At 42.0% G+C, this 25,174-nt stretch overlaps 2 protein-coding genes and 1 long non-coding RNA gene across 12 annotated transcripts in view; 1 reads left to right on the top strand and 2 right to left on the bottom strand.

Annotated features, from left to right (window-relative positions):
* Positions 1 to 18,213, bottom strand: part of CTCF (CCCTC-binding factor) — a 49,649-nt gene extending 31,436 nt beyond the window's left edge. For 3 of the 4 annotated variants that reach the window (XR_011436893.1, XM_023638657.2, XM_023638658.2), the window contains exons 1-2: positions 17,832 to 18,213; positions 13,384 to 13,500 (exon numbers count right to left, since the gene is read on the bottom strand). The gene's annotated coding sequence lies outside the window, so the exon portion shown is untranslated. The remainder of the gene's footprint in view (positions 1 to 13,383; positions 13,501 to 17,831) is intronic. The other variant, XM_023638659.2, reaches the window with a different exon arrangement.
* Positions 16,883 to 20,598, top strand: LOC111773013 (uncharacterized). The gene is made up of 3 exons (XR_002807221.2): positions 16,883 to 17,271; positions 18,868 to 20,262; positions 20,382 to 20,598. It is a non-coding gene; the product is annotated as an uncharacterized lncRNA (long non-coding RNA).
* Positions 19,065 to 25,174, bottom strand: part of RIPOR1 (RHO family interacting cell polarization regulator 1) — a 53,619-nt gene continuing 47,509 nt past the window's right edge. For all 7 annotated transcript variants that reach the window (XM_023638635.2, XM_070261958.1, XM_070261956.1 and 4 more), the window contains one exon: positions 19,065 to 19,624. In XM_023638635.2, the coding sequence (XP_023494403.2) occupies positions 19,587 to 19,624 (38 nt within the window). In that variant the 3' untranslated portion in view covers positions 19,065 to 19,586. The remainder of the gene's footprint in view (positions 19,625 to 25,174) is intronic.

Below are 25,174 nucleotides of genomic sequence, written 5' to 3'. Positions count from 1 at the left end.
AAAGGAAAAGCTGAGTGACTTTTATTAGATGCAGGACATTAGCCCAAAAGATTAAAAATTATTCACCCTTCTGGAACAAAAGTTAGGTTTAAAAAGTCAAATAAAATAACCATTTTACTCTGTTATTCCTGAGAATATATATACCATCATCTTATCTGAGAGCTTAAGATACATCAAAGCAAAGTATCATGACCATTAACAGCTGTGAACCAGTACCAGGCAAGTTGCAGACTATAATAAAGAATGGGGAGGAGCTGGGTGGAGAGGATTACTCAGTCTAAGAAGCAGAAAAATATTAGTGACCATTTATTTCAGGGTGATAGGAAACAGAAGCAGCCTTTATCTGAAGTAGCACTCACCTACTCAGTCACATGTACACACCTCTCTTCCCTTTTCCGTGGTACTAACTTTAAAAAGAGCAGTTGAGGCTTTTATTTTATTTTATTACTATTAAAAGGGAAATACAATTGTATCTCTTTAAGTTAAAAAAAAAGTTAAAAGCAGGGGCAAGCCCCGTGGCTGAGTGGTTAAGTTTGTGTACTCTGCTGCGGTGGCCCAGGGTTTCGCAGGTTCGAATCCTGGGGGCGGACATGGCACTGCTCACCAGGCCATGCTGAGGCGGCGACCCACATGCCACAACTAGAAGGACCCACAACTAAGAATATGCAACTATGTACCAGGGGGCTTTGGGGAGAAAAAGGAAAAGAAAAAAGTTAAAAGCATTGCAGTTTTTTTTTTTTAAATTTTTTATTGAGTTAATGATAGGTTACAATCTTGTGAAATTTCAGTTGTATATTATTGTCTGTCAGTCGTGTTGTAGGTGCAACCCTTCACCCTTTGTGCCCACCCCCGAACTCCCCTTTCCCCTGGTAGCCACTAATCTGTTCTCTTTGTCTACAGGTTTAAATTCCTCATATGAGTGGATTCATACAGAGATTGTCCTTTTGTATCTGGCTTATTTCACTTAACATAATTCCCTCAAGGTCCATCCATGTTGTTGCAAATGGGACAATTTTGTTCTTTTTTACGGCTGAGTAGTATTCCAAAAAGCACTGCAGTTTTTGTTAACAATCCCTCTCATTTGTTAATATTAAAAGGTACAGTCAAGGGGGCCGGCCCCATGGCTGAGTGGCTAAGTTTGGGCGCTCCGCTGCAGCCGCCCAGGGTTTCTCCGGTTCGAATCCTGGGCACAGAAATGGCACCGCTCATCAAGCCATGCTGAGGCTGTGTCCCACATGTCACAACTGGAAGGACCCACAACTAAGAATGTACAACTACGTACTTGGGGACTTTGGGGAGAAAAAGGAAAAATAAATAAAATCTTAAAAAAAAAAAAGGTCCAGTTAAAACAAAACAATTATTCTAACAGCTACTTGAAAAAAAAATCTATTTAAGGACCTTTGAACTAGGAAATACAAACTAATAAAATATTTGTAATGGCAACAGTGAAACTACTACAGAAGGAGGTGAAAGAGTTCTTTTGCTACAAAGAATAAGAAAGGCTAAACTAATAATTCTTTCATCAAAAGATGCCCGATGCTGGGTACACACAGACGAATTTCCCTTTTAATTACCTGAAGACAAAGTCCTAACTGCATAGGGCTGAGTTCTCAGGGAGCTCCTCATCTGGCAGGGAGGGAGACAGAACAACAAACAGTAGCTATATAGAGTGATGAGCGCTGTAACAAGGGTTAACATGCTTCCCACAACCCCTGCTCAAAGGATGGCTTAAGTGGGTAAAGGAGGGCTTCAAGAAGAGGAACTGCTAAGCTGGATCTTAAAAGATGAGATGGACCTTGCTAGGCAAACTAAAGTACAGAGCAGCATTCTAGCAGAGGAAACATATGGGAAAACTTAAATATGTATCTAATTAGACAAATTTTGTACAAAAATATTCAACATAACCAAGTGAAACTGTACTAAACCATCTCAAATTTATTACTGAGACCTGGTTTCAGAGGCCATGTTCTAGCCCCTCATTAGGTAGCCTGTTTATTTCACTTACCAAACATTTATACATGAAACAGAAGACAAAGCTTATCTGGGAGTCAACACGCGAGTGCCACAGTAGCGACTGTACACTGCCTCCCAAGCACATACTGTCCCTCTGCTTTCTACAGCCTAAATGTCACTCTTGCTAGCATACAGCAACCTAAAGCTTCACTTCTCCTTGTTCTCTCAAGAATGACTGTCAGGGATCACCAGATCTCTCCTTGCCCTGCTCCAGGCAGGTATCAGAATCACCTGGTGAGCTTTAAAATACATAGATCCCAGAGATTCTGCTTCAGTAGGTCTGGGGCGGGAAAGACCTTCTTTCGAAAGGTCCCCAAGTGATTTTGATATAGAACCTCTGCTGACTATGGCTTGGAAATGACTGACCTAAAATACAACAGTAAATTCACCCTAAATACAAGTCTACATAAATTCAAGCTACTCAAACACCCATCGTTTTCTAGTTTAGGAATTTATTCATTCTTTAGCACAAAGAATTGGTTGGTTGGTTATTTATTTAAATAAATATCTACAAAGCCTACCTCAAAACTAATATGATTCCCATATAAGCCAATAATGGAATGTATGACTCAAGAAGGAAGTCTTAAAGTTTCACCTCTATCATGGGTACCATCAATGTCAAAAGATTTCTCTAGATGGTGTGGACAAGCTCAACACACAACCAAAAGAAAAAAGGAGAAAAAAAGAGAAATGGACATAAATAACAGAGTGAGCTCATGGTTTTGCAATGTGTCTCAGTGACCACACAGCCAGTGCTCTAGGGTCTCTGTAACCCAGTACTCACTCATAAGGGCTACTTGGTAGAACCAAGACCAATTTTATTTGGTAATAAGATCTCCTAAAAGTTCAATGTTAAATCAGAAGCTAACAGCTTAAATTAAACAACGCACACTTGTACCAAAGGCATAAAAATGGTAAAAAATGGCAATAGAATGTCTTTGAACAAAGACAAGAAATAGTTCTATTCAAAAAAAGAGTAAGACATCTTTAGTAAATAGCGTAATAGCACAAAACATGGATAATAGTTAAAGTGTTATTCAATAGAAAGAACAAAAGAAACTTGAAAGACAGAAAAGGGGGGGGCCACCCGGTGGCGCAGTGGTTAAGTGCGCACGTTCCGCTTTGGTGGCCTGGGGTTCGCCTGTTCAGATCCCAGGTGTGGACATGGCACCGCCTGGCAGGCCATGCTGTGGTAGGCGTCCCACATATAAAGTAGAGAAAGATGGGCATGGACGTCAGCTCAGGGCCAGTCTTCCTCAGCAAAAAGAGGAGGATTGGCAGCAGATGTTAGCTCAGAGCTGATCTTCCTCAAAAAAAAAGAAAAACAGGAAAAGGATATTACACGTATAAGGACACAGACATACAAAAGTTTAAACAATGAAAGAAACAAAATGTTACTTTGAACTAAAATTAGATTATGAAAACAAGTAATCTGTCAATTTGGTTACTCTTTAGAAATACGGAAACAAATATAGGAAAGAAGGAAATACAAGCAATAGATTAACCAAGAAATTGGAGGGAGAATTATATATTTATAAATACCTAAAAGGCACAAGGAGAGGAGAAGCAGCAAACAAAGACCTTATCTGACAAGGGACCAGAAAGAAAACAATGAAATAAACTGATTCCCAAGAGAAAACCAAGTCACTATTATTTTATAGGTTCAACATACACTGACAACAAAAAATTTTAAATAGGAATAGAAAGCTGTAAGATACAAATAAAACAGAAACACAAGAAATACTAAAAACAATTAGGGTATCCTTTATTATTATGTAATAGTTCTGTATCATACTTCTGTGAATGTAAAATACCTTGTACCTGCTTTATGATACGTGGCAGTGACTAGGCTATACCAGAATTTCATTATACCAGAGTTTATCTAAATAAATACAAAGTAGTGGGCTGAAATAATTTAGAACTTTCAGTAATCCAACAGGACTATACTAAAAATAGAGGTGCTAACCAACACTGGCTTCCAAGGATGGTGTGTTCTTATCACAGAGAAATTATCGAAGGATTCTGAAAAAGTCCTGTTATATACAAAGAGATGAATAAGCCCAAAATCCTAACAGCCCTGATATTAGAGACCAAGCTTTAGTATTAGAGACTGCCAGAGCCTAGTAATGCATTGTACACATGGACAAATTTTAAGCTGGTGACAATACTAACAAGCATTCTCACAAATTACTACTGAAAATCTAACGTGCACCAGTGCAAAGATATACTATACTCTAGAGTAGTAATGTACAGTCTCCACATTGTTTTTCTAAAGATATACACTGATGTATGTTTCTCTGTCAATAGAGATCTAAAAAACCAAATATATATCAAATAATTAGCTGAAGAACCAAATGCAGAAGGATATTCTATGAAACCCAGAGACTATTCAGAGCCTGTCTGGGGAAGAATAAAACAACACAGAAGCGCTTTATAGCCTTGGGTAAATCGTTTTGCCTCTTAGCTTTTTTATCAGCAAAATGAGGGGATTGCCAGATGACTTAAAATTCCGTTTGCCTTTAACATCCTACAGTTCTTTTGGGTTATCAATCAGATTCATCCTTATAAGTAAGTAAGAGGGGAACAAGTACCACCACTCTCCAGCTAAAAAAATCAGAAAGGAAATTTTAACAACTGCATCTAGTGAAGTTGTACAAAAGGATAGAACAAAAGGTGGTTCTCTAGCTTCACAGGCCCCTTGTCTGTAACCCAGAAATCAGGCAGAAGTCTCTGAAACCTATTCAGTTGCAGATGGCTAATGCACACCACTTTACCGAGTGGAATTTACATCTGAGGTCTAAGAAACTTAAAGAGGAATCCCTGTGGTAGGCAAAAATGCCACAAACATAAGAAACAATCTACCAGACTGGCTCTTTCCTCCCTCCATTAGGATATGTTTTAAACTAGAGAGCTGCTCAAAGTCAGGGTATAATCACTGTTTGTATAACCCCCCTCCCTCCCGACCACACACAGAGGGGATCAAGATATCTGCTCTTTTCTTCAAACAACTCTCACCCATCTAGGACATTAGGACTTTATTTCCTCCTTCCTTGCTGGGAAAGCTAGTATATCATCTATCTCTTTCAAAATAAGAAATAGAGGATTTAATTTCAATGTGAAAAATGATTAGAGCTATAGCTATATACAGTCATGCATCGCTTAACCAGGACACGTTTCGAGAAATGTGTCATTAGGTGATTTCATTGTTGTTCGAACATCATGGAGTATACTTACACAAACCTAGATGGTATAGCCTACTACACCCGTAGGCTATATTGTACTAATCTTTTCTTTTCTATTTTTTTTTTTAAGATTGGCACCTGAGCTAACATCTGTTGCCAATCTTTTTTTCTTCTTCTCCCCAAAGCCCCCCCAGAACATAGCTGTATATCCTAGTTGTGCTTCTGGCTGTGCTATGTGGGACGCAACCTCAGCATGGCTCGATGAGCAGTGCCAGCCCGATATGGTACTAACCTTACGGGACCACTGTCGTATATGCGGTCCGCTGTCGACTGAATCATTATGAGGCGCATGACTGAAAACAGTCAAGAACAAGATCAAAAAGAATTCTGGGGGCCAGCCCTGTGGCCAAGTGGTTAAGTTTGCGCACTCCACTTCGGCAGCCCAGGGTTTTGCTGGTTCGGATTCTGGATGCAGACATGGCACCGCTCATCAGGCCATGGTGAGGTGGCATTCCACATGCCAAAACTAGAAGGACCCACAATTAAAATATGCAACTATGTACTCAGGGGGTTTAGAGAGAAAAAGCAGGGGGAAAAAAAGAGTTCTGAATAGATAAAACAGCTCAAAATCTATGCACTCAAACTTACACTTAACTTGGCTCTCCCTCAAAGTCAGTTTACTCCTATTTTAGAGATAATTCAAACAGTGGGGAATAGAAGAGATGAAGTATTAGAGGCAAAAAGCTAGGGCCAAAAGGGGACTGCTCTTCCCAAAGGAACAGGTTAGGAAACTTAACATCCAGCAGTAAGGAAGTACATTCCTAGTAGCCTGAATAAACTATAGGGGATCTAACAGGGAAAATGTTCATAACATAGAACATGAAGAAAAGTTACAAAAGAGGATGTAGAATAGGACTTCACCTTAGTTTAACAAAACTAGACAAACAGCAATTCTGGTGAGATTCCCCTACCTTAAGTCAGGCAGGCATTACATCTTGCCTGGACCAGTGCAATGGCCTCCTAACCAGCTTCCCTGCCTCCCCCTCTTCCTCCTTTACCACCCTTTTCCACAGTGGCCACAAAGTTTTAAAATGCAAATTCATTATCAGCAAGGAGACTTCCCTTCTGAAACCTCCCATAGGAAAATTCTCAGGCTGAAGTCTAAACTCTTTCACCTGGCCTACAGGGTCCTTCAGGGCCCTATCGGCAGATCTGTATTCAGCCTCATACACTCTGCTCTAACCATAATGAACTGCTTTCAATAGCCAGAACATTCTAGGTTTCTCTTCTCCTGCCTCTGGTCCTTTGTACATGCCATTCCCTCTTCTAGAATACACAAGCAATTCAACTTCTATAAATTTACCCTACAGATGCACTAGTACATGTGGCCAAAGAGCTGTATGCAAGGAGGATAACTACTAGAACATCTTTCTAACAGCAAAAGATTGAAAACAACTCAGCTGTCCAGAAAAATGTGTACAGTACACTACCATTTGTGTTTTTAAAAAAGATCGTATTTTGGGCCAGCCCTGGTGGCCTAGTGGTTAAGTTCAGCACGCTCCACTTTGGCGGCCCAGGTCCAGTTCCTGGGTGCAGACCTACACTGCTCTGTTAGCAGCCATGCTGTGATGGGAGCCCACATTGAAAAAAAAAAAAAACACAGGAAGATTGGCACAGATGTTAGCTCAGGGTGAATCTTCCTCAGAAAAGGAGGTCACATTTTGTTTTTAAAACTGTGTTAGATGTACATGCCTATTTATAAAAGCACAGGAAAAAAAAAACAAAAAAGGAACACATCAAACTATTAATAGTGTTTACCTCTGGGGAAAGAAAGCAAAAGGGTTCCTAGGTTCTAGTATAATTCTACAATTAGTAGGCTTCCAAAGAATGAAACTAAACATTATTCAGATCATACAAAAAAGTTTAAGACCAAATGAGGAAAGTTATAAGAATTGCCTCTGCAACCTCAACTCCTTCTAACACTTGGGCAGATAGATAACTTCCAGTACCCTCTCCTCCTGCCTGCACTTCTGCAACAGAGTTCTGGCACAGCTCTCGAATTCACTCAAGAAGTCTAGATAGACTTTACTGCCAGAGTAAACTAGGAAAAAACTCCTATTATTTCATTATATTTCAGACAGCTTCAGTACTTCCTACTGTATAGATTTCCTTTTTCCCTTTAAAAATTACACAGTATAGACTGTATAAGAGAACAGATTGGATTCATATGGGGGAACAAAAGACCGCGAATTGCTAAAGCAATCCTGAGCAAGAAAAACAAAGCCGGCAGAATCACAATCCCCGATTTCAAAACATACTACAAAGCTACAGTGATCAAAACAGCATGGTACTGGTACAAAAACAGGTCCACAGATCAATGGAACAGAATTGAAAGCCCAGAGATAAAACCACACATCTATGGACAGCTAATCTTCGACAAAGGAGCAGAGGGCCTACAATGGAGAAAAGAAAGTCTCTTCAACAAATGGTGCTGGGAAAACTGGACAGCCACATGCAAAAGATTGAAAATTGACCATTCTTTTTCACCACACACCAAAATAAACTCAAAATGGATCAAAGACCTAAAGATTAGGCCTGAGACAATAAGTCTTTTGGAAGAGAATATAGGCAGTACACTCTTTGACATCAGTTTCAAAAGAATCTTTTCAGACACTGTAACTCCTCAGTTGAGGGAAACAATAGAAAGAATAAACAAATGGGACTTCATCAGACTAAAGAGCTTCTTCAAGGCAAGGGAAAACAGAATTGAAACAAAAAAACAGCTCACTAATTGGGAAAAAATATTTACAAGCCACTTATCCGACAAAGGGTTAATCTCCATAATACACAAAGAACTCACACTGCTTAACAACAAAAAAACAAACAACCCGATCAAAAAATGGGCAGAGGACATGAACAGACATTTCTCAAAAGAAGATATGAATATGGCCAATAGACACATGAAAAGATGTTCATCATCGCTAATCATCAGGGAAATGCAAATCAAAACTACACTAAGATATCACCTTACCCCCGTTAGATTGGCAAAAACATCCAAAACCAAGAACGACAAATGTTGGAGAGGTTGTGGAGAAAGAGGAACCCTCATACACTGCTGGTGGGAATGCAAACTGGTACAGCCACTATGGAAAACAGTATGGAGATTTCTCAAAAAGTTAAAAATAGAAATACCCTATGACCCAGCCATCCCATTACTGGGTATCTATCCTAAGAACCTGATAACAGATATCTCAAGAGTCCGTTGCACCCCTATGTTCATCGCAGCATTATTTACAATAGCCAAGACGTGGAACCAGCCTACATGCCCAGAAACTGATGATTGGATAAAGAAGATGTGGTATATATACACAATGGAATACTACTCAGCCATAAAAAAAGACGAAATTGGCCCATTCACAACAACGTGGATGGACCTCGAGGGTATTATGTTAAGCGAAATAAGTCAGTCAGAGAAAGACGATCTCTATATGACTCCACTCATAGGTGGAAATTAGTATATTGAGAAGGAGATCTGATCGGTGGTTACCAGGGAAAAGGGGGGGTGGGGGGAGGGTACGGAGGGGGAAGTGGTGTACCCACAACATGACTAACAAAAATGTACAACTGAAATCTCACAAGCTTGTAATCTATCATAACATTAATAAAAAAATAAAAAAAATAAAAAAAAAGAGAACAGATTGGGGGTTGCTAGAGGCAGGGGATGGAGGGTGAGAGAAACAGGTACAAATTTATTAAAAAAAAAAAACACCACAGAATCTAACTGTGTTACAGATGTATGACATAACTTCACTGAAGGAGGGGGTGGTATGTGTGAAATTTACCTAAGTAACTTAGGAAATAAGTAGAGACTATAAGACTAAGGACTAAAGGAACTATACATAAGCACTGTATTGTACTTAATAAAGTTGGGAGTACAGGTTAACAATTCTGATACCACTATACATGTATACGGGATTGAGCAAATAGGCAAAAAGATGATGAATAGTGGTGAAAAAAAGAGATAAAAATTTACAAAAAGAAAAGTAAGTATACCTCAAGCCCTTCCTTTGTGCTGTGCCAAAGAAAAAAGAGAAAACAAGGTCTAGCTCTTTCTATATGGTCACATTCTGTATACTTTTGTATTTGATCTTCCCTCCCTGCATGTAGTATTCCCTATTTAATCAACTAAATTAATTTGTACTCCTCCAAAAAACAGAAAGAAAGAAAGAAAAAACGAAACCTAATCTCTCCCAAAAAGTGTGGCTCCTGTGATGGAAATCCAGGCTTTCAATAATATTGCTTCAGGGGCCGGCCCCATGGCCAAGTGGTTAAGTTCATGCACTCTGCTTTGGCAGCTCAGGGTTTCGCAGGTTCGAATCCTGGGTGAAGACATGGCACCGCTCACCAGGCCATACTGAGGCAGCATCCCATATGCCACAACTAGAAGGACCCACAACTAAAAATACACAACTATGTACCAGCGGGCTTTGGGAGAAAAAGGAAAAATAAAATCTTTAAAATAATAATAATAATAATAATAATATTGATTCAGCTAAAAGTTTATAGATTAATTCAGGTAATAATGTATTTCTTGGTTCTCAGCTATAACTTGCCCTCCCCAAAACAAGAAAACCAAATTATATAGGAGAAAACTCAGATAAGCAAGAATATCTATATTTGGTTTATATCCATACTCCCCTCCCCATATACCCACATATTTACTTTCATACAAGAGATCATAATGTATATACTACTTGATAATCTGCTTTATGTAGTATGTCTCAAATATCTCTCCATTTCAGTATATTTCTATACATATGGTAATGGTTTCATGACAGTCTATTATATAGATGTATCCTAATTTAATCAGACCCCTATTGTTGAATACCGTTATTCTTAGTTTTGGTAATTTTGCTTTACCTAATTAAAAAAAAAAAAAGAAAGAAAAAAATCTATTTGCATTATAAAAAACCATGTCATACAAACTACAGAAAATCAAGAAGTCACCCCAAACGTAACCACCCTCACGCTACTAGTTTTTTATTTTGTTTTGACTGGTGTTTTGATGTCTGTCTGTTTAGCCTTTTTTCCCTAGGCATTCAAACAATTACTTACTGAGCTCTTGCTATGTGCCGGGTCTTGGTTTGGGTTTTTCTTTACTTTGATGCCATAACAATTAATTTTTTTGTACTATATTTTTAAGAATACCTTCTCATAAGCATTTTGCTGGTTAATAATCTTCCCAATCAGCTTTTCTTAGTGGTTGCTGAAGATCACTCCCAACATGGGATGTGACCCTGTTTACTTATCCATTTCTCTAATGGTCAACAGATTTTCTGATTAATTTCTTCATTCATAAATCTCAGTTTAGTTCACTAACTTTTGTATTTTCTGGTGGTCATAACTGTTCAGTTTAATGCAAAATACATACAATTACCAACTGCCGCTAAAGTCTAAAGAGCATCGCTTCACCTCTAGACAGCACATTATAGTTACAGTTACAAATACATACATTTTCCCCTAACAATACTTCATTTAAGTGCCATAAGCCTAGAACAAGGTAGATGCATCATTTTACAAATGAGAAAAGGAAGGCACAAGGAAGTCACCCCTAATGGACTTTCCCAAAGCCATATAGCATCAAGCTGCATGGCTAAGCCTTGGTGCCCTAACAGGACTGAAATCAAATTTTATGCTTCTTTTCTATTTCCTGATATACCTGTATCAGGGGCTCTCCTCCAGAAAGCCCTTCCCAACATCTTTGACCAACTCCTGTAACCTGTACCCTGAACACACTTTTATCAAAGCATCACCAAGACTTATTTACAGACCTCTTGCCCCATACTCTACTTTAGACCCTTAGGAAAAGGATCCTTTTCTTATTGGTCTTTGAATCCCCAAGTACCTAATGCAGTGCCTAGCACAAAGTAGAAAGGCAAGTGTTCAGAGCATAGAACAAACACATTACAAGTGTTCAGTAAGTACTGCAGATATTTAGAGCACATCTAAATATCCAATTGATCCAATTCACATCATTTCAGAGAAAGTCACACTTCAGTATACCTAGAACCAATTAGCTTCAAATGTAAAACCTGTATTCAAAGAGCAGGCATTATCAATAGAAAACGTAATTCTTAAGCACCACTTACATTAAAGCAATACACTAGTAACAATATTTAGTAACTGTAAAACACACAAAATAGTTAAGAATAGATACTTCTGAATAATTATCTTAGGAGTCACAAGGTCCATAGCTTAGGATTTAGCCATTTTATTAGCGCTGACTACTTAACTTGAATTGGGGCAGAGGGGTTAACAAAAATCAGTATAAATTGTTAATTATGCTTGAGTTAATGTGACATTTGTTTTCAAAATTCTGTTTTACAAATTTACAGTTTGGGATCTGATTTTGCTTACTGCTTCCTCTTTTAAATTATAGTTTTTATATCATTGGAATGGTCTTGATGACAATACTTCTGACTTGGTCCAGCCACCTAGAACTACCTACCTATCTGTGCAGAGCTCTTGTGCATGTTGAGCATGTGTAGGAACACGCATGCAACCAAACAAGCACATTTAATACAATTTAACTTCTATATTCCACAGTAGGATACTACAGGGGACAAAGGAAGGAGCTGTTCTATAGTTCAAAAGTATTGCTTCTCAAATGTTTCCACTGTAGTGCCTACACGAAGAACGTTTCCCACTCCCAGGCGCTCACGCCCCATTTTGTTGAAGATTTGTACTATCTTAGACAGTCATAGAGAATACACATTCTGCCCCTAAAATATACGTTTTAGTGGAAAAAACTTAAAATTATTTACAGTTAAGTAACTTAACTCACTGCCCCCTCAATGAGCACAACTGAAGCTCCAAAAAGATGGGTCATGTTTATCTTGTGGCTTCAAGTACCCTGGAATCATACCATTTTGTACCCTAAGGGTATTGATATCCTAGTTTGAGAAACAGGGATCTAAGCAATTAAACTAGCCATAAGACTTAAGTGTTCCTACAACCCCATTCCCCAAACTCTTAAGGCTAGTTTTCTCAATAGCTTTTCAAAACAGTATTGTTTCTCTTTTTAGCGGCTTATTAGTATGCAATCTGTGTCAACACTCCCAAAAGAACCTGCAAGGCACAAGTTATTTCTGGATCGGGACAGAACACTAACCCCTAGACCTTCCCATCTATCAACTATCAAGCTGCTGATTTGGAAAACAGAGATCTGAAGAATAGCAGAACTTTTACTCCTGTTCCCTTCTTCTCTATCTGCTCCAGGCAAAGCATGCAAGAAAAATCTTAGTAGTCACTTAGATGATTCATTTATATAAATTTATCTAATCTCAGCATTTGTAACTCCAACCTCTACAATCCTCTTTGCTGTTACACAAACGCAATTAAACTATTCTCACATTTTCTAGGGGATAAGAAAAATGTGCTTTCTGGTCGTCTGAAAAGAGATAACTTTCAGACCCACAACTCTACTTTGTTGTTTATGAGATGCCAAAGCTTAGCAGACCCCAACATTTATGAGAGTCCTGTTTCAAGTTCCCTATGATTTCCATTATATTTTATAGCAGAAATTGTAGACTAAAGTAAATTTTAAGTGACTCAAATGCTTAAAAAAAAAAAATTTGATAATGACTATAACACCCTGACGCAAACGCGGATCATCAGCTAGGCAAACTCAAATTAATTAAGACAATTTTTATCCAGGATACCAGCTTCCCCAAGAACAGGATTCCATCTGTTCCTCATCAAAATTACAAACTGCCAGAGGCCATGGACTTTTGAGGTCATTTGCCAAGAATCAAAATATACATTCTAAAGGTTTCTACAGAAAAGCAGCCACCATTTCCTGAGGTCTTTCTACATACATGCTCAGAATGATACCTAATGTTTTATACACATTCTCATCAACTCCCAAAATAGCCTCTATAATTGGTGGTGTTCTCTCACAAATGAGGACTGTAGGAATAGAAAGGTTAAGTAACTTGCTCAGTGTCACCCAGCTAGTAGATGGCAGTGCAGAGTTTCAAACTGAGGACTCTGATTAGAAAGCATGTATGCCTTCAATCACCCACCATCCTGTATCTCCTATACTCAAGAATGATCCAGCAAATCCTCCAACTCCAGGAGGGTTTTATTACTTCTATTTTTAAGACCAAGAAATGGAAATAGCATTTACCTCTCCGTGGCTGCAAAGTCAGTTTGAGGAGGGAAAACAGAACCCAGCTTTCAAGCCCCAGATCAGCAATCTGTCCACTAGTGCATCTTGTTCCTTGGCCCCAGGTCCGTGATCATTCTAAAATAGAAGCACAAATCATTTTATGAACACTAAACACACAAGTGCATAAACAGCATGAAAAGCAAAACGGGGGCAAGATGAAGACTGATAAAATTGGGAAAAAAACAATATACCTGTTAACATGTCATCCTACTAATGGAGCCATTCCATAAATGTCTATCAAACCAGTAATCAAACACTCATTTTTTAGACATTTGCTAAATAAATATATAAAGGACTAAAGATTTGTGATTATCAAAATAGCACCCTTTTGTGATCTTACAACCAATAATGGCACATGTATGTATATTCAAACCACCAAAAATTAATTCTTATAGACGCAGTAATAGTCCTTTAACAGTTTATTTCCTTATCTTCAGCAAGCTGTGGTTTTACTGCTTAAGTTAGTTTATACCACAAGACCGTATTTTTCAGTTTAATAAGATAACTATGTGGGGAGCTTTCACTGGCCTTTGAAAATCCTAGCAGTACAGTAATGAAATACTCTTTTTAGTCAAATAATGAAATACTTTTTTAAAGTCAAATTGTTAGCTGACAATTTTCTCCCCAAATACAAATAAATGAGCTGTCAAGCTTCAGTCAGTGGTAGAATGGAACTTACCTCCAAAGGAGGCGGGGAAAAACCAACTCCCAAGTGAGAAGAGCTAAATTTGAATTAAGAGTTTCCAAAGAATCTGGCACATGTCGTACAACTAAGAGGGAATCTACCCCATAGTTAACTAAAGCCCACAAAACTCAGCTGATGTAATACTGTTTTAGATGAAGCTGTCTTCTCTGTTGAGAGGCAATTTATAACAACATAAATAGAGGATTAGTGTATTTAGTCCAAAAAACACTTTTGTACTGGAGTCCATATATTTTCACTAGCATGCCTCAAATGGAATGAAATTTTACGCCCTTGAAAATTCTAAGGGTGACTAAAAATGAGGATTAAGTGTGAAAAAAATCACTGTTCTTGGGGTATATGTTAGCGTCTAGATGTAATGCTACAACTTTACACTCAAATACTAAACATGGAGAAAATGCACAAAGATACTGTCAGGGAAGATCTGAAGATAGTGACTAGAGAAAGTTTAGGGACGTTTAAAAAAACAAATATGGAGGCCAGCCCCGTGGCTGAGTGGATAAGTTCGTGTGCTCTGCTTTGGAGGCCCAGGGTTTTGCCAGTTTGGAGCCTCGGCGCGGACATGGCACCGCTCATCAGGCCACGCTGAGGCGGTGTCCCACATACCACAACTAGAGGGACCTACAACTAAAATATACAACTAGGTACTTGAGGGATTTGGGGAGAAAAAGCAGGAAGGAAAAAAAAAGATTGGCAACAGTTGTTAGCTCAGGTGCCAACCTTTAAAAAACAAAACAAATATCATATGCCAAATCTACACATCTAATTGAGAACCATGGTCTTCAAAGTTATACATTACTTGCCATTATTGTCCTTTCTAAATCTGTATGGTCTTTCTCAAAGTATTAAATTATGATAAATCTTAGTTGTTTGAAGAGGGACGTAATTTTTAGCAAATGAGCCCAAAGTCATCTGGAACCAAGATAGGTAAATAAGGTAGACAGATGGTCAACTAGGTTTATGATTTAAAAATATGAAATGGAGCCTACAAAGTAGATGATGTGGAGTGAACCAGATGCCAACAGCATCCCTGAAGCAAAAAAACAGTCTCTAGAGGTCACTTTCTGCCACCAGGCACCAGTGTGCAAGGCCCCGCCACAGGACTCCTCCTCAGGGCCCTAGTCTGCCACAGGTGGCTTCAGCCACTCCCAAGGAACTCCCCAAGCTACCCAAAGTCTTAGGTGGGTGTCTTTTTTGTTGTGTGTTCTTTAAAGTAAAATCCTGAAGCTCCTAGAATTTTAATGCATCTTAAGGATAACCTTTATAGCTCCTAAATTTTCCTATGTTGGTTCAATAGATCCCTAAGGATAACGTTTACAACTACTCTTAAATAAGCAGTATTTTCCTGTGTGGGCAAACATTCCTGTTGTAATCTTCCTCATACTACTGATTTAAGTAATAAGTTCCTTTGGGTAACCTTACATCCTCAATTTATTCTCTCTGTAGATTTTGTTTTCCAACAAGAACAAAGTATGAATCCTGGCATACAGAAAATCTCAAAGGATAACAACTATGTGGACATGGTCTATACCATTAAAACAGCATAAATGATATATGAGACCAAGAAGCTGATGACTGCATCCGGCACAACTGAATCAAGAAGCAAAATACGGTCTGTGAAGCACAATGATAACCTGGGAAAACAAGCTTTACTCCTGGCTCAGTTGCAGATCTGCTGGATTTTAATTTTTAACCTGTGTGGACCTTATTTCAATAAATAAAATGTGACAACCACCACCCACCATTTCAAAAGTAAAATAAAACTGAAGATCAAAAGAATGCAAAAAATTGCAAAATGGACTAACAATTAAACATGGTTTTATTCCCAAACCTGACACTCCCATCAATACTACTGCATTTAGTTACTTCGTGCAATTTTATTGTGGAGGAGGGGGAAGAAAGAACATTTTGTAGGGTTCAAAAAAGGGATGTTGAAAGACTCTCCTATAGAGGCAGACTGCTGCAAAATCCTATAGATTGAGATTACACACAGTGGACCAGACAACTCTGCTTAGTACCAGACTGTTTTAATTTCTTCATAAGCTTAACATAGCTCTCCAAAAGAAAAAAAAAGTTAATCAAGACCACCTTCTCTCCAAAGCAACCCAAGTTGCTATTTAAAATGCTGCACGATACCAAATTAAGGTACTAGAATATTTCAGGAAAAAGCAAAAAGAGTAAACTCTGGCAGCTTAACAGGAAGCTTTTTAATGATGCAAGAAGAGTTAAGGGCAGAGTAAACTTAATATAGACACCCCGTTTAACTTCTTTTGCCGCCTATAGGGGACGTGAAATTTTAACTTTCCTAGTCGATATAAACTCAAAGAAAGCATGAAGACTACGGCTAAAATGTTTACTTGATGCTGAACTCAGGGCTACAGGAAGTCAACTACTAAAGAGTAGTTACATTAGGCACAGATATTTATAAACCAACTGCAGCTAGTAACCCAGGATTCAATTACAACATCAACCCTCATATTTCAGCGTATGGGCAAATTACCAGTGGAGTCAAGAATAAATTCATTCTACCCTACTGGCGCTTTAGATTGGGTTGCACAATCCTGGGGCAGAACTGCCTTTGCCTAGCATCAGGTACTAAGTACTGTACTAAGTTGGCGTCAGGACATTTTAAAGAGGGAGGGAAACTCAAGGATCACCTGAGCCAATTAAGCCAGCCCATAATCCCGAATTCAGGAATTTGTCACGTCACTTGAGACCAGAGTAAATTAAGTTTTGATCCCTTTGAGATCTCTTAGCGCACAAAGTCAGGATATCACTGCAAGGGGAGTCCCACCCTGGCTCGAGAAAAACTACTTGGTGCTGAACTCTTGTCCTTTCCGCCCCCAGTGAGGGGCCGCACCGGTCGGGTTGGGCGAGGAGACCCGGTGCAAGTTTGGGGGCGCAGCGGGGCCCGGCGGGGGTGGCGAGCGCGCTTCCCCCCGCCCGCTCAGGCGGCGTTGAGGCGCGAGCAGCTCAGCCAGCCTTGCAGAGGGAGCTCTCGGCAGCTCTGGGGTCCCTCTGCTCGCAGCCGCAGCAGCGCCGCCTGCGCCACTCGGCGGAGACGGAGACCAGCGGCGGCGACGCGCGGACTGGGAGCGACCGCCGAGCAGCCAAGCTGCGGGGGACGCTCGCAGGGCGGCCGGGTAGGTTCCGGGGACCGGGCGGGCTGGAGGATGGGCAGCCAGAGAGGCGTCGGCCACGGCCCGACACCCATACTGAACGCAGACCCGACTGCGCGCGCGGCGGCAGTGGGTCGGAACCCTTGAGCGAAGCAGACGCGGAAGCCGGGGCGCGGAGACAGGCTCTCCGCTGAGGCCACCCGCTGCGGGAGGGGCGGAGGGCAGAGGGCGGGCCGCGGCCGGGCGATCGGCCGGGCCAAGAGCCGGCCTCGAGGGCAGAGACAAAGGAAGGAAAATGGAGTCGCCGGCGCGCGGGCCTGTGTCGCCGCCGCCGCCGAAGGCCTAGCGTGCCGCCAGGAGGGAGGCCTAGCGGGCGGGTGTAGGGAGTGGGGTGGGGGGGGCCGGCCGGGCCGCGGCGGCGACGGGCAATGGCGGCGGCCGCGCCGCAGCAGGGACGGTAGAGGGAGACAAACACCCCCCGGCGGCGGCGCTGGCGCCGGGCTGCAGCCAGCGCCGACCGGAGCGGCCCCATCGTGACACCTAGAGGCGGCCCGCGAAACCTCCTCCACCCCGGGCCCCCTTACCTCCGCGCCACACCCCCCGCAGCGCCCGCTCCGCCGCCGCTCCACCGCTCCGGCCACCCGGCGTCCCCGGCCAGCTCTGCGCACCCGCTCCGGCTACCGCCGTCGTCGCTGCCGCCAAAGAAGCAGCTCCGCGCACGGTTTAATCGCTCCACAGGCTCGGACACAAAATGGCGGCGGCGCGGTGCAGTGCGCCTGCGTCGGCGCTGCCGGGGCCGCGGGTGCTGATAAGGGAAGGGACGGGTGGGGGGGCCGGCCGGGCGACGAGTGGAGGGCGGGGGAGGAAAGGTGAGGGGAGGGGTTGGCGCAGGGCAGCATGGGAGGCGGCCCCGGGCGCCAACTTTCAAAAGCGGGCGCGATGGCGTCACGGAACGCGCCGCGAGTCTCGTCATGCCGCACGCGCCCTCCCGCGCCCTCGCCGGGTCGCGCGTGGGCTCTGCGAGCGTCGCGACGTCCGGGTTCTAGCTGGGTGGGGCTCCTTGGGGGGAGGCCTCCGCCTTCTGGGCGGTCCAGATCCCGGGTCCGCTTGACCTGGTTCCCTAGCCACAGTCTCCCGCCCTGAACCCGTAAAGAGGGGACAGGAGGGTGTTTGGAGGAAACGCGCGCGGGGCTAGGCCGTGGGGCTAAGGCGGCTCTTAGGCCGGGCCCCGCCCCACTCTCCGCCCTAGCCGGCCGGACCCGCCCACCGAGCGCCGCACAGCAGCCTGCCACCGAGTAAGGCTGGGCCGGTCCCCGCGCAGTCCCAGCTCCTCAGAAACAATCCAGCGCCCAAGAGCGACGGCGAAAAGGGCTGTCTTTGCCCAGCGGCTTCTGGGCATCTCTCCGCCTTAGAAGAGGGCCTCCTAAAACCGGGTGCGAGACTAGAGGGCGAAGGCCTCTTCTTGGTATCCCCAGGCCACCTCGGCGCGGAGAGGCCTTTGGAAGACCAGACGATGCTTTTACACAACCAGAGTAGTTGTCTTTTGCCAAAAGGACTTTCTGTTTTCGGCGCGGTGTAATTTTGTATTTTAAAACGTGCATTTCTTGTCTTGGCCCTGAGAGCTGTTAAGTTCTCTATAGGCGGAGTCCTTCAGCCCCTCACAGTGCGGTCGCCCTTCCTCCTCCCCAGGATGCACCTGCGGACTCTACCCAACCAACGATAAAGTTGATCCACAACTGACTGGAAGATGTTCTGGTGGCTCCGGGAGTTGGGAATCTGACTCAGGACGGTATCACGCACAACAAACGGACCCAGCGTCAGGGGGACAGCTTCTGCTTTATTCAGCTGATTGCTCCCATTAGGAGAATGCTGCCCCGATAGTGACAGATCTTCTGTTTTGTTTTGTTTTGCTTTAAAGGGAATCAGAAATCTGTTTTTTAATGTAAAATCTCCAGATATTTGGATATTGGCAACTAAATCAGATATTTTTTAACTGCATGAGCTGATTAAACCACAAGTGTGGGCTGTCAGTTAATGACCTCTGACTAGGAGGAAAGAGTGAAGAGAAGTTCCAAGGGCGAATCCTAGGCACTCCAGCATTTAGAGAGAGAGAGAGTAATGGGGAAGGAGACTGAAAGGGAGCAGCCAGGAAGGCAGAAGGCAGGCTCATCCACAAAGTGTTGAGTTATGGAATCCAAGGGCAGAGAAAGTTTCATGTAGAAGGGGAGTCCTCAGCTGTTTCTGGTGCTTGCGAGAGGTTAACTTGGGCCAGAGATATGGCTATTTGGTTGGTCACCTTGGAGGTCACTACAGAATATCATGGGTGACCTTGGCTTGATTCATGTTGGTAGATCAGAGATGTGGACCGGACTATAACCTGTTGAAGAGTGAATAAGAAGGTTAGGAAATAGAGACAGCACATATAGGCAACATGAGAGAAGTTTTGCTGTGAGGGAGAAAAGAATTTTAGGGATAACTATAGAAGGATATGGGGTCAAGGGAGGAGATGTTTTAAAAAATGGTGGGTTCTAGAGCATGTTTATGTGCCATTGGGAGTGATACATGAGGAAGAAGTCTTGCTTGACATATAGGAGTGAAATCTATGGATGGATTTAAGGAAATGTGGAGGATTGACCTTTGATAGGAATAGGATGCTTCTACCGTGATTAGGGTAACAAAAGTGAAAATGGATGCATGGGAGAGGGAAAGCAAGCTTACAGCTTTGCTAGTTAGGACTGCTTTGGCAGCACTGGGTACCCACTTGAAGTTTGTGATTATGAGTCTAAAGTTAAAGCAGTTGGCCCAGTATGTGGTTTTTCTACAGTAACGTTCAGCTCCTTGAGTACACACATGAAGAAAAAGGATAATTTGGTTTCTGAACACTAGGACCCAAGTTTTCTGATGCCCAATCTCAGGTACTTTCCTTATGTGATTAGCTACTATTCTACACATGAAGAAAAAGGATAATTTGGTTTCTCAACACTAGGACCCAAGTTTTCTGATGCCTAACCTCAGGTACTTTCCTTATGTTATTAGCTACTATTCTACAAATGTGTGAAGTATTTGGAAAATTTATATGTGACCCCTTTTTCTAGAAACCAAATGATCTCATTTGTGCTTTATGTACACCTTAGGACTCAGGCATAAAGAAGAGGCAAACTTAGAGGAAAATTACCAAGCAGATACCTCTGGAATATTTGCATTTTGCATTTTCTTCAGTCCTCTACCCTAAACATCTTCTGGTATACTTGGGAACTATGTACTAGAAACAATAAAGCTGACTGGTGCTTAGCTTCTTTGTCTTCCTAGTACCTTTAATAAACTGATTAAATCACTTTCTGTAAGACTTTACCTCAAACCATCTTCCTTATCTTTAAGAATAAGCTATAAGAATGTCTTCTATGGCTTTAATGTGGGCAAATATAAGGCAATGTATTTAGATGGAAAAAAACAACTATAGTTACAACTGCTATAGTCTGAATATTTGTGTCCCCTCCAAATTTATATGTTGAAGTCCTAATGCCAGATGTGATGGTATTAGTAGGTGGGGCCTTTGGGAGGTGCTTAAGTCGTGAGAGTGAAACCCTCAAATGGGATAAGTGCCTTATAAAAGAGGCTTCATAGAGATCTCTAGCCCCTTCCATCATGTGAGGACAAAGCAAAAAGGCAAAGGCTGTCAACTAGGAAGAGGGCCTTCATCAGAATGCAACCATGTTGGTGCCTTGATCTTGGACTTTCCAGCCTCCAGAACTGAGCAATAAATTTCTGCTGTTTATAAGCCTCCCAGTCAGTGGTATTTTGTTATAGAAGCCTGAATGGACTAAGACAACAACTATATTTATATTATATCAACTATATTTACAAGTATATGACCTCTGAGGCATCAGTTAGAAGCCAGGAATGGGGTCCAAGTGGCGTTGGAGCCTTTCTGAATACAAAGATCCCACGTGCTGTTCTTACACAGCCCGAGAAAATACTGAGGACCACTAGGAAGGAAGAAAAAGAAATGTTTTCTTCTCCTTATAGGAAATCATCATGTGTCCTTCATGGAATCAGCTCCAAACACCAAGGAACGAAAAGCCAAACCAAAAGGATAGGAGCTCCAGGCTGGAGAGAAACAAGCTGAGAGGAAAAAGTAATATGATGAGAGCCTGTGAAACAGTTGGGATGATAAAAATAAAGATGAATTTGTTTCCTGCAGTACTACCCCCGACTACCTCACCAATGAGAACTGCAGTGATTTAAAAGTACTCAGTAATTTAAAGAAGTGTTCTTCCCATGGACTGTCTCTTAGGTTTGTAGTCCACAGGAGTTCAGGGCATTATCAGCAGAAGGTTCTCAGCTTACCACATGGCACTGGTGAAGTCACCACATTCTAGGATCTGGCCCTCAGCATCAAAGGCAGGACCAGAAATGTAGTCTGTATTCCGAGAGTGGATTCCTTCCTTGGGGATTCGTCAGGTTCACAGGAACTTGATGGACAAGCAGAGTGCTGTTTTACTAACTGGCAAGTGGACCAGTGTTATCGTGCTGGTAAAAGGCATGTTCTCTCCCTACAGGAGAGTGTCTTGGGAAGCCAAATTACTAGAAAGCTCTGGTGAGCGGTTAATTAGTGTAAGAGATGTTATATAGCTTAAATGTTTAATGTGACCCTCTCTGGATGCTGGATTCAGATTGTCCAGCATTCAAGTCTTGTCTTAGCTCCTTATTAGCTATGTGATCTTGGGTAAATTATTAACAACTCAATTGTAGGTTTCTTCTCTATAAGATAGGATGATAATTGTACTTCACACAGTGGTAAGGATTAAACGAGAAAATGCAAGTAAAGCTTTTGGCACAGTTCTAGGCACCAGTAATCATACCGTAAATGTAAACTATTGTTATTTCTTCTTTTTATGCTTCTTGTTACCCACTCTCACTTCCAAATCCAACTTCTGATGGACATGCTTTTTCTAGATTCATTAATAGAATCAGTTACTGACTAGGCTTTCCTTGGCCTGGGAGTCATCCTTTCTGGGAAAGGTGTACTTTGCATTTTGCATTTTCTTCAGTCGTCCACCCCAAACAGTTTTTGGTAATTCTTAGGAGGACAACTCTATTTCTAAGATCTTCCTTGGCTCCCACTGTTGCTCCATGTCGAGCTTGCAATGATCATGATCATTTATGTGTTTTGGGGAACTCTTTAAGCAAGAGAATCAATAAATGAAAGAGAGATGTGTTGATTTTCTAAGTAACAATGGGCAAGAATCTTCCTGCCCATTTTGGGGGTAAGACCTGTAGTTACACTTGAATATTACTGTTGCCTCTGTATATCTTGAGGACGTGTGAGATATAATCCAATTTAGCAAACATTTATTGAATACCTGCTGTATTCAGCTCCCTGTTCTAGGGACTGGGGATACAAAGATGCCCCAAGATGTGTGTCTTGCCGTAGAACTCAAAGTTTAACTGGTCAGACTGGTTAGAAAACAAGACAAAACAAAACCAAAAAACAATTAATGCAATAATTGTTATAATGGGAAGAAGTGGACTCATAGATACTTCTGGAGAATGATTTCCTCCTTTATCTCATTTCACCTTGGTGTTAAAGAATCAGAAGGCATTAACAAGCAAAGCAAAGGAATGTAAGGTGAAGAGCCATGGTCAAAGGCATAAAACACAAGAGTTAGGGGGGACAGCAAGTCATCCCACACCATTGGACTAGGGTGTAGAGTAGTGATGCTAAACCTTATAATACTTGGGAAAGCTTTCAAGGTCAACTGCCAAGGCCAGCCACTTTCTCCTAACATTTTAAAGACCTGCCCTTCTACATCATCTCCTACCCAGACCACAGGAATTTTTTTCCTTATTGATGTCTGCTTTCTTCAGACCCCTGTAAAAGCCATATTTACTTTTTACCTCTTAGATTAAATTACTGCTCTCTAAAGTCTAAAGGACTTTACCTAGACCCACATCCCACATTTGGGAAGTAGGTTACTTTCGTTCTCTTTGCTCTTACCTGCATTTTTCAGACATGCATTGATCGCCCTTTAATAATCCATCCCATCTGTACATTTTTCATTTTGCAAAATACCTTCATAACTGACCTTTCAATTGAGGTTCACAGCTCTATGTGAAGACAGACAGTTTTGTCCTAAACTCAAGAAATGAAGTGACCTGCTCAGATGCATCCAGAAACTTGCTGGCAAAACCAGAATGAGTACTCAGATCTTCCAGCCCTACCTTCTCTCTTTCTGTTCTTTCACTAGCTACTCAGAGCTCCTCACTCTGTCAGATAACATTTCCAACTTTATAGGGATCCTCTGGAGATGATGCTTTAACTCAGGGGCTGCTTTGGAAGAGGAACAGGAAGGGAGGTCTATCAGGCAGGCTCTGGGCCTCTCTGCTTCCCCATCCTCTCCCACTTCTCCAAATTTTATGTGGTTTAGGGGGGAAAAGGTTTTCTAAAAAAAGTTGGACATTACTGCCTTAACCCAAAGGAAGGGCTTTAATGGTGGAAGTGTCAGGCACTTGGAAGGCAGATAGAGGAGGTATTTGGAGTGATGAATTATTAATCTATAAGTATGTCCTGAATAATTGCTCAAGATCCAGGTCTATGCTCGAGGCTAGGTAATACTGGAGATAGATGATGTCCCTAGCGCTCGAGTGTCTTATACTTTGTCTTACATTAGTCTGGAGAGGTCAAGCTAAACCTCATAAGCATTGGTACATAAAAATCAAGGATGGAGAGGCAAGTAAAAGGTAAGGGCTGCAGGTATGGGAGGAACAGACTGGTCACTGGATATTGCAGTAGTCATAAGAGACTTCACAGTAAAGCAAGGATGACTCTCAAGCTTCTGCCTGCAGCCTCCACACTTCTCTTCTTGCCCCAGATCTACATATCCGGCTTCTTTCTGGACATCTCCTCCTGGATGGCTCCCAGGCCACCCTTATGAGCCTTGTCTCTCTCCTCCCAACCTGCTTCTCTAGGACTCCCCCTTTTTAGTGAAAGATACCACCATCCATCCATCACCCAGGCCAGAAACCAAGGCTTCATTCTCTCATCTCCCACATCCCATCAATCACCAAATCCTGTCCATTCTGCCTTTGGAAAATCTATTCACTCTAACCTCCTTTCCATCCACACTGCCTCCACCCTGGCCCAGGCCACTATCACTTCTCCTGACCACAGCTTCAGACTCCTCACTGCTTCCTGCCTTTTCCCTCCACACAAATGCCCTCCAACATCTGACCTTTCTAAAGCACAGCTGTGATCCTAAAATTCCCCTGCCGCAAGCCCATGGATGGCTCCTCAGTGCTTTGGGGGTAAATTCCAAACTCCTCACCACTCCATGTGGTCCATGGAATCCCCCATGATCAAGCCCCTGCTCACCTCTTCAGCCTCGTTTCTAGCTACCCCCTCTAGCTAGCCCCTGTGGATTCAGCTTGCTTGCCTCCTCCACCAGTCTGACCTCAGCTCTCCCTTGCTATACTGTCCCCTGCTCAGGGTTCTATTCTGTTCCTTAATTGAAAGTGCATTCTAAAGAGCTGTGCTTCATGGGGGACTCTGGGGAGTGTTTCGAGTGTCCAGGCTTTTTCCACGTTAAAAATTTGGTACTTTCATACTGAAAATGTTTTCAGGTTGTGTTTAAGACCAAGACATCAGTTAGGGAGTTGGATATAGGGAACCGAGAGCTAGAGACAAGTTTTAGAGATATTCATTTAAATCTAATTTTGATCACTTACTGTTTATTTGGCCTTGTTTGCTGGGGATAGTAAAGGCAGATGCAGCATGATTAAATAGAGAATTGCCTGGCGCATATGTTAAAAATGCAGATTCCCTGGCCCCACTCCTCTGAATTTGAATTGCTAGGGAAATTCTTAGGTGAATCTTAGAACTGGGTAAGTTGGAAAGACCTAATTGATTTCCTTTATAAGAAATATCTGG

This window comes from Equus caballus, chromosome 3 (genome assembly GCF_041296265.1).
Source record: "Equus caballus isolate H_3958 breed thoroughbred chromosome 3, TB-T2T, whole genome shotgun sequence".
In the NCBI taxonomy this organism is placed as follows: domain Eukaryota; kingdom Metazoa; phylum Chordata; class Mammalia; order Perissodactyla; family Equidae; genus Equus; species Equus caballus.
The sequence above is the reverse complement of the archived record's forward strand: the minus strand, read 5'-3'. Positions and strand labels throughout refer to the sequence as shown.